Source organism: Vigna angularis, chromosome 7 (genome assembly GCF_016808095.1).
Source record: "Vigna angularis cultivar LongXiaoDou No.4 chromosome 7, ASM1680809v1, whole genome shotgun sequence".
Classification (NCBI taxonomy): domain Eukaryota; kingdom Viridiplantae; phylum Streptophyta; class Magnoliopsida; order Fabales; family Fabaceae; genus Vigna; species Vigna angularis.
Genome location: NC_068976.1, coordinates 19,158,661 through 19,180,276, shown reverse-complemented (window position 1 = coordinate 19,180,276; position 21,616 = coordinate 19,158,661). Strand labels below are relative to the sequence as shown.

General features: G+C 28.4%; 2 protein-coding genes across 2 annotated transcripts; both read right to left on the bottom strand.

Annotated features, from left to right (window-relative positions):
- Positions 1 to 396: 396 nt before the first annotated feature.
- On the bottom strand, positions 397 to 4,234 carry LOC108337387 (SEC14 cytosolic factor). Its single transcript, XM_017573907.2, has 11 exons — positions 3,800 to 4,234; positions 3,663 to 3,691; positions 3,282 to 3,365; positions 3,099 to 3,152; positions 2,577 to 2,651; positions 2,314 to 2,367; positions 2,087 to 2,146; positions 1,917 to 2,012; positions 1,706 to 1,807; positions 1,509 to 1,589; positions 397 to 938 (listed from the first exon to the last, which is right to left on the bottom strand). The coding sequence occupies exons 1-11, from the start codon at positions 3,852 to 3,854 to the stop codon at positions 657 to 659; spliced, it is 972 nt and encodes a 323-aa protein (XP_017429396.2). The 5' UTR covers positions 3,855 to 4,234; the 3' UTR covers positions 397 to 656.
- A 2,182-nt stretch (positions 4,235 to 6,416) lies between these two features.
- On the bottom strand, positions 6,417 to 8,486 carry LOC108337053 (red chlorophyll catabolite reductase, chloroplastic). Its single transcript, XM_017573491.2, has 2 exons — positions 8,034 to 8,486; positions 6,417 to 7,159 (listed from the first exon to the last, which is right to left on the bottom strand). The coding sequence occupies exons 1-2, from the start codon at positions 8,427 to 8,429 to the stop codon at positions 6,548 to 6,550; spliced, it is 1,008 nt and encodes a 335-aa protein (XP_017428980.1). The 5' UTR covers positions 8,430 to 8,486; the 3' UTR covers positions 6,417 to 6,547.
- Positions 8,487 to 21,616: the final 13,130 nt, after the last annotated feature.

The window sequence follows — 21,616 nt, the reverse complement described above, 5'->3', positions numbered from 1 at the left end:
ATGTATAGGAATTAAGTAGGGTTGTTATTAAATATAAAAATTTTAAGGAAAAGCTTCTGCTACTACTGTAGAAGCAAAATGAATGGTTAAACCGGAAAGAAATAGTTTTGATGCAGGATAATGGTACTTCACACTTCAGAAAAAAACATTTTTTTCCGACACGGGTGTGAAAACTCATTCTACATTTTGTATAAATAGCATTAATTGACAGAAGAATTGTAACTGATGCTGTCCTTCCAACACTGAAAAAAATGCCATGCTCGTCATCCCAGGCACTTATAAAAATTATATTTGAATTTTTTAAGTTTAGATTCTCGGATTTTGGTTGTTAGGTCTCTGCTGTCTTTTCAAAATAGCCCCATGTACATGTTGTAACTATATTAAAGAAGAATTTATTATATCAAATTCAGTGAATTTTAATAGTACAACAAATATACAATATTAAAAAGTAGTAGAAAATCTGAACGTAATTTCTTCTTTCAGAAGACTACATCTGCATAAACACTCTGATATTACTCTCAATAACTGAATTTTTAAGTTTTTGCGTGTAATATAACTCTTATTCAAAATGGACCATGGAACTCATAAACGAGCATCATCAGAATTCTCCAGGTTCAAGTGACCACGATGCAGACGAGAACTGCAAGACCATTCCATCAATTGGTAAGGCCATTCTGAATTTCCAGTTTATGGAACTCAGTTTCTATAGTCTTGGCAATTTTGGCATCAACTGGGTCTGGCTCAGGTAAATCTACATGGAAAGAATCCTGGGATATGGACTCTATGAATATAGCCTGCTGCTCGGTGTAATTATATAGTTGTTTATGGAAGACATGATCAATGAAGAAACAATTTTCAGTGTTTCCAGCTTCATGATGTTGGGGCACCCTGGAATCCTCCTTTCTGCAAAAATGTGGGAGGGATGCATAGTCCATTACCTGTTCACAAGTTTTTGAAAACATGGTTTAGTATATTAAACCCCTCTCAATTGCAACAAATCTAGTAATAATGGAAGAAATTCAATTTGGTTGTGCTATTTTTCAACTCTCCATATCACAGGTTAATTATTAACAAGCATAGATTTAAGATGAACAAATATGGAAGCTCCTTCATGTAGTAAACCATTCTGATTTGGAAAATTATTCTAAACTTATCTATCCATTCATAAAAAAAAAATCCACAACATTTATTTCTTATGACTAAAACAACTACAGGAAATTAAAACTTAAACATCTTCATTGTGCAAAGGCAATTTCACAGTACTGAATTGGAAATTGGCAAACAAAATCCATAAGCATGATGATGCTATCATCACCAACTGTGAAATAACAATAAAATACAGTGGTTTACAGTAGATATAGTCAGATTTAGACGTCAAGAAAATTTCAAGTTCTTCGCTTACTATTTAACATAACTTTATCTGTCAATAAAACAAAGAGGAAAACTGATATTAGGTGTAGTATATATGAAGGGTCAAGCAAATAGTTAAGGGTAATGCTGTTGTTTACCTTGAGTAATTCCTCCGTGCCACAACCTTTGAGAACATGGACTTTCTTCCTTGTTCTTTCCTGCAAAAGAGGCTTTACAACCTGCCAATTGTCAATGAAGCAAGAAGAACTCAGCTTTAGTGTTGAGATTTTCAAAGATCTGAATGAAATTAAAGTGAAAAGTACTAACTCCTTCAACATGAAAGACTGACACAAACCTTCCAACACGCTGAGAATACATATGGAACGTTAACTATGTAATATGCGTCAGTCTTTTCTGGATAGTTCAAGTCATCTATTGTTGTTATAGCTGTCAAAAGCTGAAGGTGGCCAAGAAAGTGTCAACTAAGAAAGCATCTAGTTGTATGGATTCTGAGAAAAGAAACTTCTGAGAGATGGTAAATAAGAAGTTTGTAAATTGCTATATACCTTCAATTGGTTCAGTGCTGAGAGTTTTAAACCAGTCATATCCAAGACTTTCACACAAGTATCAATGTGTCTTCCATGATTCTTTGTAGCTCTTGGCTGCAATAAACATTCCAAATAAACAACTAGGGTGTCAGAATTTACACCTAAAAAAACTCTGTCTAGGTACTCACCATGATCACTCGATCCCTATATTCATTCATTTGGATGTGCGACTGTATATAGTATTTGTCCTGAACAAAAAACAAAACTGGCAATTTGACATCATATAAAACACAATCTTCCACATGGTAAATCAAGGAGAACGAAGAGATAAGCAACATTGAACACTGCAGCTTCAATGTATCGTATAATTGCAAGGTACTGATAGGATTGGTTAGAGATGGTATCAAGTCCTTACAAACGATTCATCAAATGTGCTGAGCCCAACACCAATAGCAATGACAGGTAAGCCCTGCCATAAATTATGAATCATATATGTTACTTTATATAAGAGATGTTATGTTATTGATCAATGCTTATATGGTCCTACGTAAAGATGTTATTCTTACATGTCACTCATATTGGTTAATGGCAGAAAAGAACCATAAAAGGTGGAGGAAAATAAAAAAATTTAGGCCTGAGATCAAAACTTGTACGAGATATATCTAAAGCACACAATACCTCCTTTGTGAAACCAGACATTCCCACGAGTTGAGAATCTCGCAAACGTCTGTATAAACCAGGTGGTATAGGCTTCTGTATATAAATACAACAAAAATATCAATGATGATAGAATTTATGATCATGAATTCACAATGATCGAGAAATATAGTAGCTGTCCCTTTTATGCTACAACAGTGATATGATGTAGGGATTTGAAGAAGAATAAAATATCTCAATAACTACCGTATCATAGTAGATTTTAAGTCTAACTTAACTTTACAAAGTACATAAGCTGAGTTTTAAACCTATTATATCTCAAGTCAATATTGGATATCCAGGAGAAACCATGTAAATTTCATCCTAGAGTGGTAGTGATAACAAGGTTTTTCTATTTCAGGCAATAACTTGCATTCTTATCTGCATTCGTGTCACCCTTGAATATGTGTATCATTGCTCTAACTTTAATTGGTATTTAAGGTATGTTGTTTCAAAAATGAATAATATTATTACATTGCTGATATGCACAGTAAAGGAACTCACCGCTAAAACATTGTCAATCTCATTTTCTACTCTCCATTGTAAACAATCAATCAACTGTTAACAGTTAAACCGTCAGCAAAGTGTTATATCCAAAAGATAAAGAGTCAAGATAATGACTCTCTCTATAAGCAATAAACTTTGGGAGAAATTCCTATAAATATCTTTTACTGCACACTATCTAACCATTTTATGTGCTTTCACAACATTCCCGTCCCTTGCTTTGAGAAACCGCACTAATGTTTCTGTTGGATAGCCCTGGTGCATATTCTGAAATATAAAGAGAAAGCTTTCATGGTAGAAAAAAGGAAACTCAAAACACTCGACATGATCACCATCTACATTCACAATGTTCACAGCTTTACTTCAGTGAAGAATTGTTAGCAGAAACGTGGTACTGATAATCAAGATCAATTTGGCAGGAAAGTTTTGTTTTTTTGGTTCCGAACTCACACCCCAACGAAATTTTTAATATATAAATCGAGTTATAACTTGTACTGTTTCTTTCTGTCACGATCTTTCTCAACACCTAAGATCAAGTAAAACCAGGAGACATAAGAGCCAAACCTGGAATGTGTTCTTCTGTTGCTCATCCACTACATCAAGAGAGAAACAAATATGTATAAAAAAAAACAGTAGAAGATATTTGACAGAAAAAAATCATCGGGTCTATAAGAGCAGAAAAGTGCAAGTTAAATGCTTACAGTTTTGCAAAAGGGACTCCAACTGCTTGATAACTTCCTGATTAGTAATACACATGTTGCTGTTTATCTCTGATAACACGGGATAGAAACTCTGAAATTATCTTGCTGAGAAGTTTTCAGGAAAACCAGTGATTGAGTTTTGAAAATTGATCTCCTGTAAGGGAAAGAAAGGGACCCCTTATATAGAATCTGGCTTTTTGGTTTGTCCACTTCACAAAGCATGTAAGTTTTTCTGAACTTTGGTGCAACTTCCCTGTGAATTCTGAACTGAGTGGTCATCATTTATAAAGAAAAATAAAGAAGCTGTTAAAAAATAACAAACACAGAGAGGAAAAACAATTTTTGTTTGGAGTTTGTGAACGCTTATTTGAATAGGTAACAGCTTCATATATGGAATATGTGCAATGGAATAATATAAAACTTAGATTAAGGTGCACATAGTTTACATATACAGAGATAAGGAAGTTTCATTTAAAATTTGAAAACGTGGATTAGTTTATGAAAACACACTCAGTGCTTAAGTTCCATCAAAGATACGATAACCTTTTTCCTTCTGGTTGAAGTTTTCAGTGGCTAAGAATAGAGATGCTGATAACTAATAGAAAGAAAATTAAGAAATAAAAGAAAATGGCAAGTTGATCAAAATGACATGTTTTTCCATGTTAAGAACCGATGCCTTGATAATTCAGAATTGTGTAGTTCACTTATTTAAAATGGGAGATTCACCTCATTTCGATTTTTCACATAGTGTGGCTGCCAAAGAACAACATAAGAATATGTACCATCAAGGTTTCACACAGCCACACATATTTATTTATGTTTATGCATGTCTATTATACTATCAAGGTTTTCCAAAGCATCCAATAAAAACACTGCCACATTAGACAGAAAAAGTGCACGTAACAATTCTATTGAAATCACAATAAAGTTTATGATAATGTTCTAAACATTCATACAGGTAAAATTTCAACTATGAATCTAAATTTAATGAGAAAGTAGACTATTATATAAGGTTGAAGATTCATTTATCTATTATTTTAAGGTTTTTGGTAGAGAGTAGTATCGATCCTTTTTGTGGTTAGGTTCAAATCTCATTAACGTTGTGTCTTCCGGTGAACCTCCTTCTCAGTAGATCCAACACACTTTTTATCACACCTCAAACAAAATTTACTGACCTAGTTAAATCCATTTTTTGACATACTCAGATATTGAGATCAAACTGTGATAATGTTTAAGAAGCAATGTTATTTAAGTCATACTAATAAGTGGTTTCAAACTGTTAATTATCAATATATAAGAAAAAAGCACTGTTAGTTATCATAAACAAAAGTTGCTTGCAGCTAACGATATCTTATTCTCCACTAATAAAATTGAAGCCCCAGTCTTTGGGTGTTCGAGTTAGAGAAGACATAGGCAACAACCTTAAAGTGAATAGACTCAGGAATTTGTATTTGATAAAACAGGTGCATGAAAAAAAGTTATTCTAATCAAATTTCTTAGTAGAATCTATTCTTATTCTAAAAAAGAAAAGAGGAATATATTCTCAGTTTCTCACTCAATCTTTAATGTTTATGTTTTCAATGTTCACGTTTTCCTATATATTTCTTTTATAGTTTCTCTCCATCTATCTTTTTTCCTTTTCCAACGCTTTATTTATTGAAACTCAGGCTTTACTTTTATTTCTCTATTTTTCTTTCGTAGCCGCTAGTATACCTATTGCTGCGTGTTAAATTGTTACAGTCACTGGGACACACGTCACACAACATATCATAGCAACAAATATTATAATAATTAGCTTTTAGCTGATTAACAGGTGAGGAATCTTATTATAATCTTAAAAATATATGTCGGACACACATGAAAATAGTAAAAATTTGATGAGTGCGTTAAGAATATTCATAAGGGATTAATTAATTTATTAAATTTGCCATCATATATAAGCTTCTGATTCGGAAAGTTGAATCAATTCACAGAATAACAAACAACAGTAAAAAGGAAGAGACACCCGAATACAATATGCCTTTTTTTTCCTATTATAAGAGAGGTGAGTTAATGAAATTATAATGATATTTCACAATATTTTTTTACAATATTTTTTTACCATTTACGTTTTTTATAATATTTTAACACTAATATTTTAATATCATTTACATCTGTGATTGATTTATGTTAGTGTTTATAATTATTATTATTGATTGTGAAATAATTTATAAATAATGTTAAAATGTTATTAAAATTGTTAAATCATTATCCTAATAAAAAATTACTTGCTGTACATTCTCAACGAATTTAAACTCAAGAAAGCAATGCTACAAATACAATGGCACTTTGTGCCAAAACTATGGCTTGAAAAAATGGCACTGGCTACTTCAAGAATAGATTATATAGAAACCTTTACAACATTTCTTACAGAAATACTTCCAAGCATGCTAAAATACTTCCAATTTAAAAATTTTGCTTCTAGTTCAGGAAGTTAGTAGTGGGGTTTCAAACTCAGGTCATACAAAGAGCTTGGAATGGAAGCACATGGAATGATTTCAATAAAGGCTTAGAAAAGTGCCATTGTCATGAATCATCCCTAGCAAAGAAAAGGAGGGAGAAAGTAGAAAGTAGAAACTATCAGAATCATTTATGGATTTCACATTTGACTGGAGATACAACGAATACTGAAGCCTCATTTTACTACAAGGCTAATTAGTTACATGTATGTAACACAGAATGTCCAACAATTCCAAATAAATTAGAATCCTAGACAGTAAAATACCCCTTGATAGCCTCCAGTACTCGGTTTGCCACTTCTGGACCAAACAACCTGGGGAAGCTTGAACCAAGATCAATCTCAATTGTCTTGTTTCTAATGAGACCATCCCTTTTTTTCAGATAAGCTCTTTCTGCCTCTCCAACATCTCGCTGGGCACAAGCACAATGATCCAACCAGATCCCCAATACTTGCTTTGAAATGGGGTCCAAATGGTCCCTGATGATCTCCTCCATGCGTTCTACTCCACCATTTTCAGTCACAATGCGAACCATTATGGTTGTAGGGGAGGAAACACTGCGGATGTAAAGGGAAGAAGAGAAATATGGTTTAACCTCTGGAACTCTTTCCAGAGCCTGCCTGTGAGTATCCAATTGAGTGTCTTCATAGAACGTTTTGAGGTCATCTGGCCAAAGCACAAGGTCTTTCCGGGGAGGCAAATCAAGAATGAGAACTAGCATTGTTGGACTACTGCGGATCATTTCAAACACAAAATTTGGTGCATCGGTTGAACTGTTAAGATAGGCTGAAAGACTAGTTATATCTAAGGACCCTCCTGTTGGTAACTCAGAGTGCACCCAGCTTCCCAACACAAAATCTACCTGAGACAAACATAAAAAGAAGATTAAATTCAGTACAAAACAAGTGCCTTCATTTTTCTTCTATACGGAATAAATCCACTGGAGGGTAGAGAAAAATTAGTGATAGCACAAGGTTAACAAAGAACAAAACCATCAATTCACGATAAGAAAACAGATTCTTTATGGAATAATTTTAGTGTCATACTCTTTGTAATTGCTTGAAAATCATTAAAAAAAAAACACGAATTTTAGTATGTTTCACCCTAATTTAATAATTGTCCCCTGAAAATGTAATTTTTGGGTATAAATTTCAATCAACAAGGAAGAGTCTAAGAAGGAATTTCAGTAATGAGATTTCATCTTGGTCTACTTGCAAACAACTCATAAACTTGGTAATGTTTAACCTTTTCCATTGCTATTCAAATTGTATGTACAGGTAAATCATCAATGAAGTCTAGGCAGTATTACTCATCACCTTCTCTCAGCATAAAAAAAGTATTGAGTGACTATCAAAAAAGCACTTTCAATAATGGATAACTCCCCGGCATATTTTTAGTGATTGATGGATTATATATATAATTTATGTACTATAGAGAGACAGTAGCAGTTTAGGGATGAATTTGATGGTTTATCCAATGAAGCACAGAAAAGGACAAAAATACTAGATCGCCCATTTGCTTCAGAATCTAATCCGGAAATGGTAGTAGTTTGAGCACCTAATTATCAACCCGATACCCTGATCTCTTTCTAACGCCAATACTTCATTAAAAAAAAAAGACATCAACCACTACAAAACAAGTAAAAAAGACATTGATTGGGAAGAAAAATGAAGACAAGAGAAAAAAAAATGAAAACTTTATATTGAAATTGAGGAATTTAAGAAGAGAAAATTCACCGGAGAGTCATCAGTGGCTGATCTGATATGAAGGGAAGCTTGGGCAGTGCCAGTTTGGCTCTGGTAATACTGAACATCAGGGGGGAGTGTGCAAGGAAGAAGCTGAGAATGAAAGCGATCCTCAAGCTTCGAAACGAGTTCGACCATCAGATTCTTCTGGGCAGCTGAAACGAACGGAAAGTCAATGAATTTGGAGCGGCCATGGTCGTGGGTCTCCTGGGTCTCTTCCATGCGAGAGGAAGAGAGAGATGAAGAAGAAGGTTTAAGCCTGAAAGAAGGAGAATAAGAAGGTACAGAGAGAGGGTAACGTGTTGAAGGAGAAAAAGAAGAACGATAAGAAGATAAGATGGAAAGTGGAGAACACCGAAAATGGTCACAGATCATCACTTCCATCATCTGTAACTATTATTCTCTCTTACACTGTTTTCATCCTTTCAGACTGTTTTGTTTCTTCACGTTATTATGAATTAATCTCTTACATATTCACTGTGTTGTTGATTTTCCTGCCATATTAGATTTTGTATTTTGAATAAATGCTTTTAAATAAGCTCTGAATTTTATTACAAAACTATTTCTTTTTCATCTATAAATGTAAAATTGTTACTTTTGTCTTTTAGTTTTAGTTCTTACAGTTTTCTTTTATTTTTCAAAAAATTTAAATACTTTTTTTAATTTCTAATATTTGTTTTAAGATATATTAACAATGTTTGTTTTACGAATTTGAAAATTTTCTGTCATATAAACATTTTGTTATAATATTGATATATGTAACTCGAAATCATTAACATTTTATTCAACACTGATTAGTTTTATATAATAATAAATATAATTTTAATTAAAAAATAATAAAATTAAAAAAAAAGTGTAGCAACCAAAATCAACACTTATTTATTTAACGTTATAAAAACTATTTTTAAGTCTTTCAAAAAATTATATTTATTATTTAGTTTTTAATTTATATATTATTTATAGATTAATTGATTTTTTAACTTCAATATTTATTATACAAATAAGTTAACTAATTAAAATTAAAATAAAAGCGTTCGCAAAGTTAAAATATTGAATCAAAATTATTTATTTTTAAAATATAAATACTAAATTTTTAAAAATATAAGAGAAAAAAATTACAGATAAAAATTAAAAAAAAAATCTTTGGGTTTATAGTTTGCATAAAGTTTCTTGTTGGACTCATAAAAATAGTTTATTTCTAGTAATTGGACATAAGAACCACAAAACAACCAAAATCAAAGAAAATAACTTCTTTTGAATCCCTGCACCTTCATAATTTTTTAATATCTCTCATACCTTTTAACAATTTAAGTTTTGGATTATATAATTGAGAATGTATTATATGATTCGAAATATATATTTTTCCAGATATTATAAATTGTAGAATTTCTATCGTACTTTTCTTATATGGAGAAGGGGATCAAAAGCTGATCCACATAATTTTCAGATTATGTAATTCAGAGTTTTTAAAACAAATTATATAATTTAGAAGTTAAATGTAATTTTTAGATTATGCAATTAAAAAGTTGAATAATTTATTTTGAAATGTGTATTCCATAAGTACTTTCTTAAGAAAAAATACTTTCAAATTTGACATCATAGAAATATTCTTTTTACTTTTGGATTACATATTCCAGAATTTATTCCTAATTTCTGAATTATACAATTGAGAAAAGGCAAAATAGGAAGTTCATTTATATGGAAGCGCAGGAAAAAATATCTATGGAGGTGCATAAAGAAATGCTCAACATAAAAGTCCGATTATTGAGTGGACTGGCCCATTTTTTTCTCCCTTTGGACTCAAAGTGGACGTCACTAAAGGGCCCAATAGAAACTTTTAGAGAACTGTTATTTATATTTCTCAATTTCATTAGGGGATCCAAAAATTTTGTAATGAATTTGACTTACTCTAGTCACTGTAGAAGGAGGAATAAATTCAATTTATACCCTTAAAATAATTAATTTCTACTTTTAATACTTTGAAAAGAAAAATATAAAAAAATTGCTCATCAACATGTATATAAAAACTGATAAAAAAAAAAATTTAAAAACAAATATTACTACACATAAAGTTGTATACCTATTTTTAGTTTCTAATAAACAGGTAAAAGATAGTGTACTTATAGACTTAACCATATTTAAGATAAATATGTTTCCAGTTAATTTTACCCAAGCAAGCATATTTCTGTTTAAGTTAAAAAAAAAAATTCTTTCCTTTTTTTTTCTTCTAGTCATTTTAACATATTTATGCTTTTTTATAAATGTAAAACAAATATAAATATTTATATTTGATTTATTTGCGGTTTTATTTGATGGATTATGTTGTTTTATAGTGTTTATTGAGTTAATGAAATGGTCTGAATTTGAGGTATCATAGTAAAGATAATGTGTGATTTATTGTTTGAATTGTGTATTAAGCATTAATATTTATATTTTATATGGTAACCAAAATTCTCTTACTTCAATGATGATATAAGTTTCAAACTAAAATAGTATGTGGTGAAAAACAAACAGGAAAACTTACATCTTAGTTTTGATGAACTTGTTCTCATTTCATAATTTGTCCATTCAATTATAAATTCAGGTCTTAAAAATTAGATTATAGTCTTCATGTAACATATTTAACATGAGTCTCCGAAAAGAGCGTCAGTGAATATTTTCTTTATTATATATCTTTTGACACATATAAATTCCTATATATTTTATATAGTTTTTTTTTAACTTTTATCAATGTTTAAAATTGAATTAGTTATGAATTATTAATAAATTTTTTTATTTTATATCATTATCTTACATTAAAAATTTATTTGCAATAGTTTATATTATATATATATATATATATATTTTGTTGAATGTAGTGAATACATGAATATATAATAAAACTTTATATATATATATATATATATATATATATATATATATATATATATATATATATATATATATAAAATGCATGTTTAAAATTATATTTTTAAATATTTTATATTATATATAAATTCCTCTTAGACTATCTTAGATATAGAATATTGACTCTTCAAGTTTGAGCACTTATACAGAGTATTAAAAGAAAAATTTAATAATTTGTTACGTTCTTATGAGTCTATAATTGTGAAAATTTGATAAAATTAGATCTTCGATGTTAAAGTAGAAGAATGACGTAAAATATCAATTGACGTGACACGTAGTTTAATTAAAATACGTGACAAATTTAAGGTGTGGTGATCCTATCGTACTCATATGAGCCGATCACAGGTTGTAACATCATCATCATGTTCATTTCTATCTTCTCAATCAGAAACCAATCTCCATCGCATGAGCTCGTCGTCGGCCACCACTGAAACCCTCCTTCAGACCAAATCATGTTAGATCTTCCACTTCATCGCACATCCACACATAGAACCTTGAGCCCTTGAGAAACTCATCTTCTCCGCCACGATAAAATTATCGTGCAACCTCTACCATTGTTCTCCTTCAACCTCTCAACCACCGTGAGCACCAAGCTTTTGCACTAAACTAGGCATATTTGCCTAGCATATTACGTAAATGGGTAATTTTTGACCAAATATGAAGTCGTGGGGGGCCAAAACGACTTCCAATGAAGAAGTCGTGCCCCCCTTTCACATTGTTCATTTGACCAGTGGTTAAGTCGTGAATCCCAAAAACGAGTTCTAGGTCCTGTAATCGATTACACAATGTTGAAATCGTGACCCCCCTGCACGACTTCAGTGTAGTAGGCAAAAATGATACTGGTAATCGATTACTACACTTCTATAATCAATTACCAGTGTTTTAAGTGTGCAAGAACCATCCTAGTAAGCGATTACAAGCTTGTTGTAATCGATTACCCGTGTGTTTTGGTTGGTTTATGAAAATTATTTGACAGTTTACATATTTTATGTATTGTTTGTGTTATACGAAAAAAGAAATTGTGGTTATTATTTAATGAATTGAGACAAATTTGAAGAAAAGAGAAAAAAAATATTAATAAGAAATATTAATAGTAATATATTAATGATCGATTTGATTACAATTGGGTAAGATTAAGAAATGGATCAATCTGGAAGACCATCTACAATGCGACGCAAGGCATCCGGAAGATCATCTACAAATTTGATTCATAATGAAATGGATCAATCCAATCCAGATAAGCAAAAAAATGCTCTTATTACACTTCTGTAATCGATTATCAGTATCATTTTTGCCTACTACACTGAAGTCGTGCATGAGGTCACGATTTCAACATTGTGTAATCGATTACAGAATATTGTAATCGATTACAGGACCCAGAAGTCGTTTTTGGGTTCACGACTTCACCACTGGTCAAATGAACAATGTGAAGTCGTGCAAGAAATACAACTTCTTCATTTGAAGTTGTTTTGGTCCCCCACGACTTCTCCATTTTTGTATTTTGAATTGAATTTGCCTATTCTCATAATATATGATCAATTTTTATCTATGGTAACAAATCCTCAACACCACAACGAATCCCCAACCACGCAAAATCCTAACTCGCGCAAGTAAGGACGGACTTCTAACCTGCAAACAGAAACCAACCAACAACCACCAAACACCGTGAATCACGAACCCTAACCTAAAACCGCTAAGGCCAAAGCGCGAAACCCCCTCTCCATCTTCGCACCTCAATCGTGAAACCTTAAATCCCAAAATAGCCACCACCATGAGACAACCTCGATCTCTATCGCCTCCTTCGTCGCACTTTCCTTGCCAATCACCAACCTACAAATCAAAACCAGAACCACCACAGCTTCAGTATGTATTCTTCACAGCAACCACTCAAACCCATTGTGATTCCTCTGCGTCTCACACCTGCAAAATCCAAAAAACATGGTGGTGCAGTTTAAGGTTTTAATTTGTGATTATGTGTCGCGATTAAGATGGCTTGCATGGTGGTTAACCATATCTAGTACGTTGTCAACGTTAGTGGGTGGTGATTGACGATATTGTGACGGCTTAAATGGCTGCCTAGGGTTTGGTACTGAGAAAAGATAAAGATGAAGATGATACTCCACTTAAAATCTCTTCACTTTGTTAGGTCATTTAATTTAGTCACATCAATCGTCAACATCATTTAAGGTTATTAAGCTAATTTAATGGCATAGTCTAATTGCATTAATTTTTCACAATTATAAACTTAATTAAAAACAAAAAATAAGTGAAAGACTAATTTAAATTTTTTTATCAAAAATATAAACCTACTTAATGATTAAACTAAAAGAAAAAATACTTTTATTACTATTATGAGATTGTAGTACAGTTATATAGATAATAACATTTTATAATATATTATTATTCTATTGTGAGTTTGACGTGTGCATTTATGGATGATTTGGTTTTCGGAAAGTTGAGTTCAAATTTTTGAGCAAACTATCGTTTGTCGTGTTGTATGACATTATTAAAGGAGAATTTAAGTATCTATCTATATATGGTCTACGATAACGACTAAGTTTATTTGTGCTGACTTTAAAAAAAAACCAATACAGTAATCTGTTCATTTCAATTTTTTTAATTGAGAAAAAAAAACTTATTATTTTTTAAAATAAAATATTTTAAAAAATTATTTATACCAGTTTTAATTTTAATCTTCCGAAATCAATGTTTGTTAAAAAGATTCAATTTCTTTTTTCTTATCAGATTAACAAATAAGGAATTGAAAATAATTTATCAAAACAAAAAATACTTCACCAATAATATTTGTTTCGATCTCAAATTCAACTTATATTATTAAAATTAAAATCACTACCACTACACAAATATTATTTGTTTTGAAACTTTTTCGATATAACGTTATCTTTAGAAAATGTATCAGAAAATAAAAAATATATATTTAAATTATTTTTAGTCCTGAACAATATAAAACTATTAAAAATATATCAAAAAAATGAAAATATATATTTAAATTATTTTTAGTCCTAAACAATACAAAACTATTAAATGTATTAAAGTATTCTGACAAGTGGTAATGGTAACCTTTGAAATATATGGTCTGCGCAAGTTGACTGACTTATTTTGAAACCAGTTCATCAGATAAGATTTATATTAAATATTAAATTTTATTTAATAAAAAATTGTACAAACATGTGATAATAATAAGTTATTTATGGAAAATATTGTCTGAGAAAGTTTAGAAATTAGTAAACAGTGACTTTCTTGTACAAGTTGAGAACAGTGACAGAGCATGTGAACATCTATTAAATGTAGCATATGCTCTTCAAAATTCACACACTTCAAGTTCCATTCATATGCTTTGTTTAGGCATTAGGCTAAAACATAATCCTATAAGCATTAAATTAACAATACACATTATTTAGGAATAAGTTACTGTCACAGTATACAATCATAAAACATTGTTATAGTACTCTCTCAATTTGAAATTTGTAAATCGTACTAATAATTGTAAGGTCAGGATTTAAAGACTGTTATCATAATAATAGTACTTCAAAAAAAGTTATTATGATAGTATCAATTGAAAGAACAAAATTATTACTCTACACTATAGAACCAAAACAAATTTTAATTACATATTTCTCCTTTAATAAATTAAAATCATAACAAAAATTTCAGATTTCAAAATAAATAAAATCTCATATACATAATTATTTTTAATTGGTTCAGTTGATAAGTTCGATAATTATACTTTCACATTTTAAATTATTTTACTTAGTTCAGTCTTTTTTTCTTTCAATATTTTGTTAAATCTTCTTTAACAAAGTTCAAATCTGAGTAGATAAAGTATTGGTTAAAGACACTTCAATACTCAAATTAGTTTTTAGTTATATCAATCAGTTATCCCACAGTTAAGTCTTAACTATCCACTAAATATTTATAGGTTTTGAAATTAACTTTTCATTATGGTTTTCATTAAGGTTGACCCAATCGCAGTCCAAAATATGTATTTCTTCTAATATTTTGTCAAATCATCTTTAGCAAAGTCCAAATCTAAGTGAGTGGATACATACTAAAGACACTTCAATACTCAAGTTAGTTTTTAGTTATATTGAACAGTTATCACATAATTAAGTCTTAAATACCTACTAAATATCATCACCCACATTCTTATTTTACTTGAATATTTATAAATTTTAAAATTAACTTTTTATTAAAGTTGAACTACAGTATAAAATATGTATGTGATATAAAAATATGTATGTGATACAAAATGATTGTGGCAAACTAAAAGTTTTCCTTTTTTAACAATTTTTCTTACAGTATTACTTATTTTTATGGTTATCATGCCATTTTTTTATCATTCTAATTTGTATACATTTGCTGTTACATCTTGATTAAAGGAGAAGCATATGTGCTCATTAGAAAATTCCGACAAAAATAAGTTAAAAAATTTAAGTTAAAAGTAATTTCCATGTAATTTAAGTTTTTTTACTTAACAGAAAAAACATAATCTCTTCAAAAAAAGAAAAAAAAAAGTGTAAAACAAAAGTAACCAGAAAAGACTGAATACAAATTATTGCGAAAGTTATGGCATTTTAATTTAAAAAAATTGCACGTAATCACTCTATTGTTCCGGGTTCTGTAATCACGAGATCTAAATAAATATTATTTTAAAGTAATGATTTTTATTGACTTAAATAAATTTTAAGTGGCTTATAAACATTACATTTTTAATTAAATTTTAATTAAAAAATTTGTTTCATAAAATATTTAGCTTTTATATTTTTAATTAAACTATTGTGGCAAAGATTAATTAAGATTTTAAAATATTTATTTTTATTCTTTTTAATTTCGTAATGTTATATTTGAAATTGTAAAATTAAACTATTGTAGTAAAAATTAAGTTAAAAAGTGTAAAAATTTTAAATACTTAATTAAAACAAGTTCTTTTTCATACAAATTGAATTAAAAATATCTAAATTTAAAATGTATTACAATCTTGATTAAATCCATTTATATTTTATAATGTTTGAATGTAGTTTTTTATATGACAAGATGTTAACTTTAATGTTAAAGACACTTAAAATTTGCCATTTAACGTCTACTAAGGCACGTACATTGGAAGAGGGGTATTTATCTAAATAATGAAAAATTAGCATTTTCTTTAATCTGACTTTGTCAAACACAGACTGCAAGTCAAAGCTAATACGAAGATGAGTTGTTGAAGAGTACAAAATAAGTCATTGTTTGAGATTAAGCATGTAAATCATCAAATTTCATATATTTTATGAATTTTTAATTTATAAAATTAATTTAATGCATATTAGAATCGATTTGAGTTTATATTATAGATTCTTTATACCAATCTTATAATTTTAAAACAAGCAAATATTTAAATTGGTTTCAAAATATTAGTAAGTACACTCAAAATCAATCAAAATATATGTTACTTATTATATTATATATCTGGTTAATTTAGAACAAAATAAAATCATCAGTCGGACAACATATATTGAACGGTCAGTTTTAAGCAACATTTAAAATTGATGATAATTAATTTAAGTTAAAAAATGATTTCAAAAATTTATAAATATGTTTGAGGTATCTTGGTAGATTAGTTACAATTAATATATATTTATTGTTAAAACTATAGGATCTTAGTTGATTTTGACATTGAAATATTTTCTATAAATAATATTCCATTACAGTTAAACCGAGTGAAAGACTAATGATAACCAATTCAAAGAATTTTACAAACAAAACTTGAAATGTGAACCTTGACTCTAAAACCAAAACATCATCACATGTCAATATTAAAAAGGAAAAACTTATATAAATAGAAGAATTTTGATAGCTTTTTTATATATGAAAAAAAAAACTCGAGACCTACAGTATAATACACTTACTTTGAAAGAACAATTTAGATATTTATACTAAAAAAAACCCACAAATCCCTGTGAAATGATGGTATATACAAAGAAATATTTGTAGACCCAGCAATTAAATAACATTAAAATTAATGTTAGCAGATGTTATAAACTATAAGGACATTGTCGACGATAAAATTGACTAAATAAAAGGAATTTTGACTAAGTGAAGAGTTTGTATGAAAAGGAGTAAAAGGGTGACGCGAAAATGCTGACTTTTTGGTGGATTTTAAGCCCAACATTTTCTTCATATATTAGATATGACAACTTTTAGTTAGTGCTTATATTTGTATAAATCCAAAACTAAAATTAGTATATTAAAGTATAATCTATCTTTATCACTATGTAGTATGAGACTCTTCTTGTCACATAAATAGAAACGAAATTATATATTTTTTAAAACTTAAAAAAAAAAAGTGAAGTGTTACGTTCACAAAATAAAAAAGTTTAATTATTTAATTCTTCCGAAGGACTAATATAAACTTTATATCATATGGATATTAAAAAAGCCGCTACAAGTTGCTATATATACTTTTTTTCAAAAGTAAAAAAGATAATTAATGTTGACAATTACATTTTAAATACTTCCTTTTATGGAACATATTCTTAGACTTTTAAGTTACTAAAAAAGAGTAATAATTGTTACGAAGAATATAGAAGTATTTATTTATTTATTTTTATTAAGTCAACAATATTGTATAATTACTTTTATCTTTAACATTTTACAAAAGCTACATGCTTTTGTTATTTACTTTTTTTTTCCTTTGTGTGTACAAGCCAAAATTAGGCATTACAAGTTATGAACAAAAGTAGGAAATTATTTATAAATGGATTTCTTTTTATAGAAAAATATGATATTATACGTTTTGTCTAAATTTAACAAAGCTTCATAGAGTAGTCAACCTTCCAATCTTTTGGTTGTAGGGTTTCGATTGTCATGACTTGTAAGTTCTAATTTTTCAACCTTCTACCACTTAGTTGTGCTGTGTTTTTCATGATGATGTTGAAGCTTTTGTTTGTAGTTGAAATTAGAACATAGAGATTTATCTTATTGGGTACCACGATCTGGCCCATGTTCATAGTGGGAATAATATTATCTGAACAATTTTTTATATATGTTACTTTGATAAATAAGATAAAGTTTTTTAATGATTAAGATATGCATAAACAATTGATTAAAATTATTTAATTTTAAAAAGTTAAAGATGAAATTTGTAATTAAAATCTCACACATTCACGAAATTAATAGAAAAAAAAAACACATTATCTTTGTATATCTTAAATTTATATAGAAATTACTTTGAAGATATAAATTATATCAATCATAAAAAGGTTGAAGATGAAATTTGAAGGTATGATGCCATTAACCTTATTAAAATTTAAATATAAATTTAAGTTTCACATAGAATAAATATAAAAAAAAAATTAAAATCTTATAAAAAAATATCACACAAAATTTTATGGTTTATTTTGAGTCAAGGATAATATAAAGTCTTTTATGAAAATTTGGCTCATATTTTATAACACTCAAAATATAAATTCAAAAACTTTAAGAAGTCATAGTCAATCCTTAAAATGTATACATAAATATGATCTTAAAAACTTAAGTCAAAGTGAATTCTTAAAATGTATATATAAACTTTAAGTCAAGGTCAATCATTAAATTATATATAGAATAAATTTAAAGACCATTATAATCACTTAATATTTCATAACATTATTTTTTTTTTACTTGTGTTAAGTTTTGTGAATACAATTAATTTCTCTATAATTTTTATCTTATTTAATTGTGAAGTTTATTTTGTTTTTGCATTGTTTTATATTTTAGTTTTTTTTATGTGAATTTACTTCTTTAATCTCTATTTTGAGAATGTGAAATAAGTTAATAGGAAGAAATTATGGTGGAAGAAAACAAATTAGAACACGATGAAGCGTGATTGAATAAGAAATAATGATTTATCAACAAATACTCACACGAGGGTATTGAAATCGCACCTAAGGTTGCAAAACATGAAGAAATGATTCACATGTAGGGTTATATTACTTTGGATCGCACCCAAATGACAACAAAATAACATTAGGCACCAGGCTAAGTTGTCGAGCGAGCTCACGGCTTGTCAGGAAAAAATGACAGTCCAAATCTGCAATATTCGAGTTAGTGGACAAAAATATGACTCATCTAACTGGTTAAAAGTCAGAGAGTATGGAATTTTAGGCCTCTTTAGGCAAGAATGAAGTCAATGGGAAAGTTTGTCAACCCTGATACATGAAAATAGGTATTTAATTGTGTTATTGCGAGGGTTTTAGACATTCATCATTTTTACATGAATAGAATCACTTAGAGTGCTGAATAGAATCACTTAGAGTGCTCAGAAGAGATTATTGAAAGTTGTTTGGAGTAATGTGAAGCTCTCTCTCTCATCCTTGAGTTTCCTCTTTCATTCATGATGGTTTCTTCCTTTTGAGTTGAAAAGAAAATTGAAAATTAAATATGGAAATGTAAAAGAGAGACGCGATTGAAGCTTGAAGTAGTCACTATATGGCCTGGGAAAGGACCTTAATGTTCTTTGTAATTTCAATATTTTATCTATCTATTCAATCCGTACATATTAAGTTTTTCACTGTAAACATCTATTTCTGTTTATTAAGATTAGACATAAAAGACTAGTGTCAAAATTGCAATCACACCAACACCATCACTACCATGCAATAACACATTCAATACTCATTAAAAGAATTCACAATCGTTTTTGTCAAAATTACAATCACACTAAGACCGTTACTACTATGCAATAACACAAATTCAATACTCATCAAAGAAATTCATTATCATCACTAATGCATAAGAATCAAACAAATAAGCTATGTCATCACTGTATAATTCATTAACAATCAAATATATATCCATCTCCATACACAAATCATCGAAACCTTCACAATCTCATGGATCAAACTTCACCAAATAATTTTTATTTATTTCTTAAACCTTAATCATAATTAAGATAACGAATAATATTATTATTGTGATTATATATTTATGAAATATTTAAATTTTGAATAAAACAAAATAATATTTTGTATTACTATTACTTTACTTTTTAATTTGAAATTAAAATTAAATTTTATTAACATATACATTATAATATATTATTTAATTTATATTTTTTTATGTTATATAATATATAGACTGTTATGCTTAGTTGTAAAATTAAAAGAATTATATACAAATAGTATTAATTTGAGCAAGTTAATTCCTTATTAGATACAATTATATTTAATTAAAGGAAAATAATATACCTTAAACCTAACAAATAACATCAATAACATTATCGAACCATAAATTATATTATTAATTTTAAATTTTATACAATGAGTCTAAATTAATAATGCATTTTGCTAAAATAAATAATGATAGATTCAAATAATTAATGATTTTTACTTAATTTAAATTTATCGTAATTTTGTATACACTTTATTATAACTTTAAAAATTCATTTGTTTCTTGAATAAATTAATAAAAAATCCAAAAAACTAATGGGTTTAACCCAATTTATTATAATTTTCAGAATTGATAGAATTAGTAACAAATCCAAACAATTAATGCGTTTTATTCCAAATATATTTATTTTAATTTTAAAATGTCAACTTTTCTTGAATGCATTAATACCAAATCAAACAATTAACGTATTTTACTATAAACATATTTAGTATATAATTTAAGGGCAATGCTAATAACTGTCCTTCAGGCATCGGTTGAGATATAATTGATTATATTCGATTTCATATATTTATGTTAAAATTTAAATTAATTTATTTCATTAATTAAAATTATATAAATTTATATAATATATTTTTTTAAGATAAAATTACTTTTTTAGCCTTTTATGTCTACAGTCATTTTTTGAATACAAAATAAACACTTTGAAATTTCTAAGAACTCTACCAAAAATAAGTAAAAATATATTTATTAATTACAACTGTATGATATTTATGGACATTTTTATCTTTTAAATAAAGTAAAATTGTATTAATAATTATTAAGATCAAAATTAATTTAATATCATAATTAAATTATGATTTTTTATAAAATTTACTATTTATTAATTATTCTTAATCAGTGCAATAGTTTGCTAACCTTTTAATAATTCATATGTTAATTGAATGAATTTATAATCAATCCAAATATTTAATGCATTTTACTCCAATTTAATTTAGTACAATATTAAGCAATTTAACTGCCATAAGTGGGTGTGTAGAGACATATGCGTAAATCAGGCCTCAATTTAGTCTCAGTATATTGTTTTACTTTTAAAAATAATTTAATTACATATTTAATCTTTCATTTTTATTTTAAATTAAGAAAAGTCTTAGAATATTTGATTAAAAAAATTAAAAAAAAAATCCTCCATTACAAGCAACACCGAGAAATCCTACTTAAAAATCTTCTTCCCAGCTTCAGAGACAACAAAGAAAAACACAATAGAGAGAGACACAACAGAAAGAGAAGAAGGAAGCAATGGTAAAATGGTGGTTGGAGCGCCAGTGGTAAATGTACGGTTCAACATTTCTCGCCATTTGGTGAACCGTTTTGGAAGAGGAAGGGAACGGGCAGGCGACGCCTTTTCCAAAATATAACTATGGTTATTATTATCTTCTTTGATTAATTTTGAAGTGTGTTTTCTACTGTTTAGTTTTGCCTATCAGCAATGTCTATCGACCCTTTCAAAATTAAAACATTTT

Coding starts and splice junctions, on each gene's coding strand:
- LOC108337387 (XM_017573907.2), bottom strand. CDS start 3,854: ATGTGTATTACTAATCAGGAAGTTATCAAGCAGTTGGAGTCCCTTTTG. Junction 2,368..2,576: donor TGTCTGGTTTCACAAAGGAG/GTATTGTGTGCT, acceptor AATTTATGGCAG/GGCTTACCTGTCATTGCTAT. Junction 1,808..1,916: donor CAGCACTGAACCAATTGAAG/GTATATAGCAAT, acceptor GGCCACCTTCAG/CTTTTGACAGCTATAACAAC.
- LOC108337053 (XM_017573491.2), bottom strand. CDS start 8,429: ATGATGGAAGTGATGATCTGTGACCATTTTCGGTGTTCTCCACTTTCC. Junction 7,160..8,033: donor CAGCCACTGATGACTCTCCG/GTGAATTTTCTC, acceptor TGTTTGTCTCAG/GTAGATTTTGTGTTGGGAAG.